The following is a 5,124-nucleotide window of genomic DNA, read 5'->3' as shown; positions in this document are numbered from 1 at the left end:
ACCCTTGATGATGGGAGGAAATGTATTTTCTTACCTATGAACAGTATTCTCTATGCAGCCATTTCCTTTCTTTCCCATACTTCAGCTCTGCATGTGTGTGTGTGTGTGCGTGCGTACGTGTGTACAAGGGCGGTCTGCAAGTCATTCTCCATGCTGACAGACGACTGGGACCAGCAGGGTCAGCATAAGAACAGGGAGGTGACAGGGAGCTGAGACTATGGGCTCCAGGGAGAAGCTGGGCAGAAGAACCACCAGTTCAGGAGACGCTTCAGGAACCTCAGACAGACAGGCCCTGGGTGGGGGCAGGGGAGAGACTTCTGCTGCAGAGGAAGGACAAGGCGCATCTGTGTCACTGTCCCTAGAGGATGCTTCAAACCATTCAGTTAGAGACAGGGAGAAACTGGCTTTTCTGGGAAAAAGAGAATGCTGGGGTGTGGGGTGTGGGAAGTAAGGTTATCAGAAACCTTCCTGATTTAGTGCTTCTTGACCCAACAAGGGAAAAGATGAACATTAAATGAGCTGAGGCAGTGGGCCAGCAGGTAGCATAATGCTTAAGGCACTGGACTCCCACGTAGTTGACCACGGTTTGAGTCCTGGGTCCAGTGGTTCAAAACTGACCCTGGGTGCATGTGTGTGCATGTTCAAAATCCTGAGAGGAGACTGGAGAAGGGACTGCAGCATGACCCACCCCTGGAGGGTCATTTCTTGCTTTCTGTCTGTCTCTTTCTGTCTCTCTGGTGAATGCACGCACCATATATCAAAAATCTCTCGCTCAAAAAAAAAAAAAAAAAAAGATCTAAGGCATGTCAAGTGCTTAGCACAGAGCCCGGTAGACACAAAATGTTCGATGAGTATTAACTATTACTATCACTCATTGTGTGATAGTTTAACTTTCGTTTTCTCTGGCTGGCTTTTGGTGGTACTTAAAACACATTAACTTCTTGAACATTTGCCAGTGCATACCAATATTCCCCCAACTTCTACATGAAAACACTCAAGGCCTCCAGGCAGGCAGGGCTGTGGACCCCACGGTGCCACTGTGGGAGGCAGCACACAAGCTGGGGTACTGGCATAGCCAGGAGCAGACCAAAGAGCAAGGCAAAGTTCAGAGAGCTTAACGTTCCCTTTTGGACTTTCCTGAGTCACAGATGGTGACGACGACATTGCAGGGTCGTGTCTCTGTTCTTTGTATTTCTGCCACCCATAGTTTGGCTTTTCCTTTTTGCTAAGACTATGGCCAAAAACTTTTGAATGGCCTTTAATGATGCATGTAATAAAATGTGAAGACATTCATATCTCTGAAATTTTCTAGAAAATTATTTCAATAATCAAATTTGGAAGAAAAATATAATAGTGTGTCTTGAAAAGTAACACAGAAAATGTTCTCAACACAAGCCATAAATATTTACATATGTTTATCACTGCAACTTTCTTCAAGTTGCCTGAATGGCAATTTGGTCGGAATTCCTTTAGAAAACACAGTGATCTTTGGTAATGTAAAATCTTGGGGCTGGCAGCTGGCGTGGTGGTTCAAGGCACTGGATTCCCACATGGCTGACCGTGGTTTGAGTCCCGGACCTGACAGCTTGCTTTCTCACTTTCTCTCTCTCTCTCTCACTCTGTCCCTCTCTGGTCAAACTGAAATGAACAAATGAATAAATAAATAAAGTTAAATAAAATAATTCTTTAAAAAATAAAAATAAAATCTAACATAACACAAAATTTCAAGCAAATTTATGACAACTGGAAAAAATTACATCAGTGAAACTACTTCCTATAACTACTTCTACACACATTTTGACATGTTTGGGTTGTGTGGGGCCTGGTGATCAACAGCTGAGAGAGAGTCCATCAAGAGATGCTCGTGTGAATTCCCTGACAGGACGGAACAGAGGAGAGGGACCAAGGCCCACTTCGTCCTTCCCCATGCTCAGTAACCTCCCCGGCAGCAAAAATGGCAGGCGGCCCCACTGGTGAGCAGTCCAACTACTTCCGACTTTAGTCTGATTTCAATCCATACTCTGCCGGGCTGTAGGACCTTGAATGTGCTAATTCACCTCTATGAACATCAGAATCCTCATCTGAGAAACGAGCACACCACCACTCACCCTGTTACACTTAAGTCCGGGACTTGAACTGTGGCTGGCCATGTGTGAGTCTGGCGCCTTAACACTATGCCACCTGCTGGTCTCACCTTGTTACACTCCTGAAAGTATCAAATGAGGTCTATGTGGAGGCGTTCCTGTAACAGCAGTAAGCATATAGCAGGTACCCTGTGTATACTTGGAGACATGTATCTCCGGTCTCCATGTGGAGAGAACCTGCATTATCAACTAGACTCCCATGAGGCTTCCACATCTGTCTACCTCCCCAGAAGGAGTTTAACAGACACAGACTTTTTTTTTTTTTTTTTTTTTTTTGAGGGGGGAAGGGAGGTATATGCTCACAAGAGAGAAGACAGAAAAGAGAGAGAGGGAAAGTGAGAGATCATCCCCAAGGGGGATAGCCACACTGTAATTCCTTCTTCTTTCTCTTCTCAGGATTTTGGGCATGCATGCACACATGCCAGGTCCGGAACCTGAACTGCCACTGGCCATGTGGGAGTCCAGTGCCTTAACCACCATACCACCTCCTGGCCCCAGACACAGACAATTTTAAGCACACAGTACTGTGTTGTAATACTTCTACAAGGGAGTCAACGACTTTATCCTGTGACTTTTTAGCTTCTGTCTAGTGTGATCCCCAAATCAAACTTCAATATGAATGTTTAGGGTTTTTGAACATGCCAGGCAAATAAGGCTTCCAGAAGATGCCTACAGAATTGAGTTTATCCTTGCAAACTGAGCTCTATAATGTGACCCACTGTACCCACTGTAAATCTTGAATCTGAGACACAGGACTAGAATCTGACTCTACTTACCACCTAGTTGTGCTACTATAAGGTTTCCGCTTTCCAGTAAATTATACAGAAGAGTACATATACCACCTTGGAGGAGTACATGAAAGCAATTATGAGCAACACCTGCTTTTATTTTTGAATGAGTCTCAAAACTGTACATGACAGACAAGGCGTGAAACCCAGACTCGAGACAGTTGGTTGGTAACAACCTTTATTCTCAAACACTATTAAGACGAGCATCTAAATCACACACGGAAACAATGCAAGAGTGTGCAAATCAGAGGTGCAATAAAACTATACATACCTTTTTAAGGGGAACTGTGCTTCTAAACCAGTTGTAATCGGGAGAGACTTTAATCTCTCCCATGATTAGCTGAAATGGAGATTAACCCTGAAATAAAAGCACATGATGTTTCACGTCAAGATTTCGTGTTTGTATCAGGACTACACATGGCCTGGTCTAGTTATACCAACAGTGCTTTAAAGAGTAAAACCGAGGAAATGGACGATTCCACCTTGTCAGTAAATTCTTAAATTATAGCAAATGATGTGGTAAAATGCTATAACTGTAGTGCTAGAGAGACCTTAATAGGCAATTATGCCAACCTCCTTCGTTTTACCACAAGAATTTGATCTAGAAAATTTAAATGACTCACTCGGACCACACGGTCATTGCAGAGCTAGGACCAGACATGGGACACTCTTCTGACACCATACTGCCTATTCTAGTTAAATGATTCCAAACTGCAGTGCCATCGCCTATCTTTTGACAAGGTCTTAAAAATCCATTTTAGTAAAGATGTTCCTGTCTGGTAGAGTTAGAGAGAATCGAACATGCTAGATGAAGGAATGAATGTAAACCTACTTCCTGATAAATTCACAACATCCCGTAATTTTTTTTTAATTTTTAGAAAGAATTTTTGCTATAAGGCATGTAGGCTCACCAGAGAGACAGAGAGAGAGAGAGAGACAGAAGTGAGAAATCACCCCCTGGGGGATGGCTACACTACAGTCCCTTCTCCTCTATTCTTGTCTCAGGATTTTGTGCGCACACACAGATGTGCCCAGTGTGAGTTTTAAGCTGCCAGGTCTGGGACTCAAACCACAGTTGACTACATGTGAGTCCAGCAACATAACCATTACACCATCTTTATTTTCCAACATGCCATAATTCTAACTCTAATGGAACATAAAACTTCAGAAACACATGTTGTTCTTAATACAAAAATACAGGCAAGTCTGCCATTCCTAATACAATTAAAAGTTATCTACTGCTCCCTCATACATAAACCTAAAGATACTATTAATATAACTAGCAACAAAATAAAACATTTGTCTTTAGGAAAAAAATGTGTGATCTTTTATTGTGAGCTGAGTGAGTTTTAGTTTTTCTGTTTTAAGAGAGGTTTTTGCTATAGGGCATGTACGCTCACCAGAGAGACAGAGACAGAAAGACAGAAAGGGAGAAATCATCCCCCGGGGGATAGCCATGATACAATCCCTTCTCCTCCGTTCTCCTCTCGGGATTTTGAGCACACACGCACATGCGCCCGGCCTGAGTTTTTTTTTAAGAATTATTTATTTCTTTAATTCCATTTGTTATTATTTTTTAATTTGACCAGAGAGAGAGAGAGAGAGAAAGAGAAAGAGAAAAAGTAAGCCACCAGGTCCAGGACTCGAACCGCAGTCGACTAGGTGGGAGTCCAGTGACGCAACCATTATGCCATCTGCTGGTCCCTCTAGCTTTTATAATAGCTCTATGATAAGTCATGAGCCCCTTTGGGCCTATTTTCTCTTTTATGACTTTTCACCACCATATCTCCAAAGCCTCAAACAGTGCTTGGCACAAAGAAGGCATTATCTGTTGACCGAATGAATGAATGACTACATCCTAAGGAGACTGAACAAGGCCATACTGCGGTCCCTTCTAACCTGTACCTGTGCGCCCTAGCCTGGCTGACCACCTCCAATTTAAAGGCACCCCTCTTTGTCCAGGCATCTGTGTGATGTCCTAACAGGAACTTGAAAGTACAGTTCCTTGTTGCAGATTCTTACCGCCAGTTGAGGAACTTCCGCCCATCACTTTGGGAGGATTTGGATACGTGCTCTATATCACATCCTCCATCTCAAGGGCAAGGCTAGCTTCCCCAGAAGGGCTAAGACGAGTTTGAGACTCTAGGACACAATTCCTAGACCGACTCATTTTGGGGGGGGGGGGGGGCTCT

The 5,124-nt window shown here is 43.6% G+C and overlaps 1 protein-coding gene across 2 annotated transcripts in view; it reads right to left on the bottom strand.

The window, feature by feature from the left end:
- SPG21 (SPG21 abhydrolase domain containing, maspardin) overlaps positions 1-5,124 on the bottom strand; it is a gene marked incomplete in the record, with an annotated part of 32,329 nt that overhangs the window by 24,234 nt on the left and 2,971 nt on the right. For both annotated transcript variants that reach the window (XM_006141724.2, XM_006141725.2), the window contains 1 exon segment: positions 3,204-3,290. In XM_006141724.2, the coding sequence (XP_006141786.2) occupies positions 3,204-3,266 (63 nt within the window).

Source organism: Tupaia chinensis, unplaced genomic scaffold, assembly GCF_000334495.1.
Source record: "Tupaia chinensis unplaced genomic scaffold, TupChi_1.0 Scaffold000063_1, whole genome shotgun sequence".
Lineage (NCBI taxonomy): Eukaryota > Metazoa > Chordata > Mammalia > Scandentia > Tupaiidae > Tupaia > Tupaia belangeri.
Note: the sequence above shows the minus strand (reverse complement) of the source record. Positions and strands in the feature narration are given on the sequence as shown.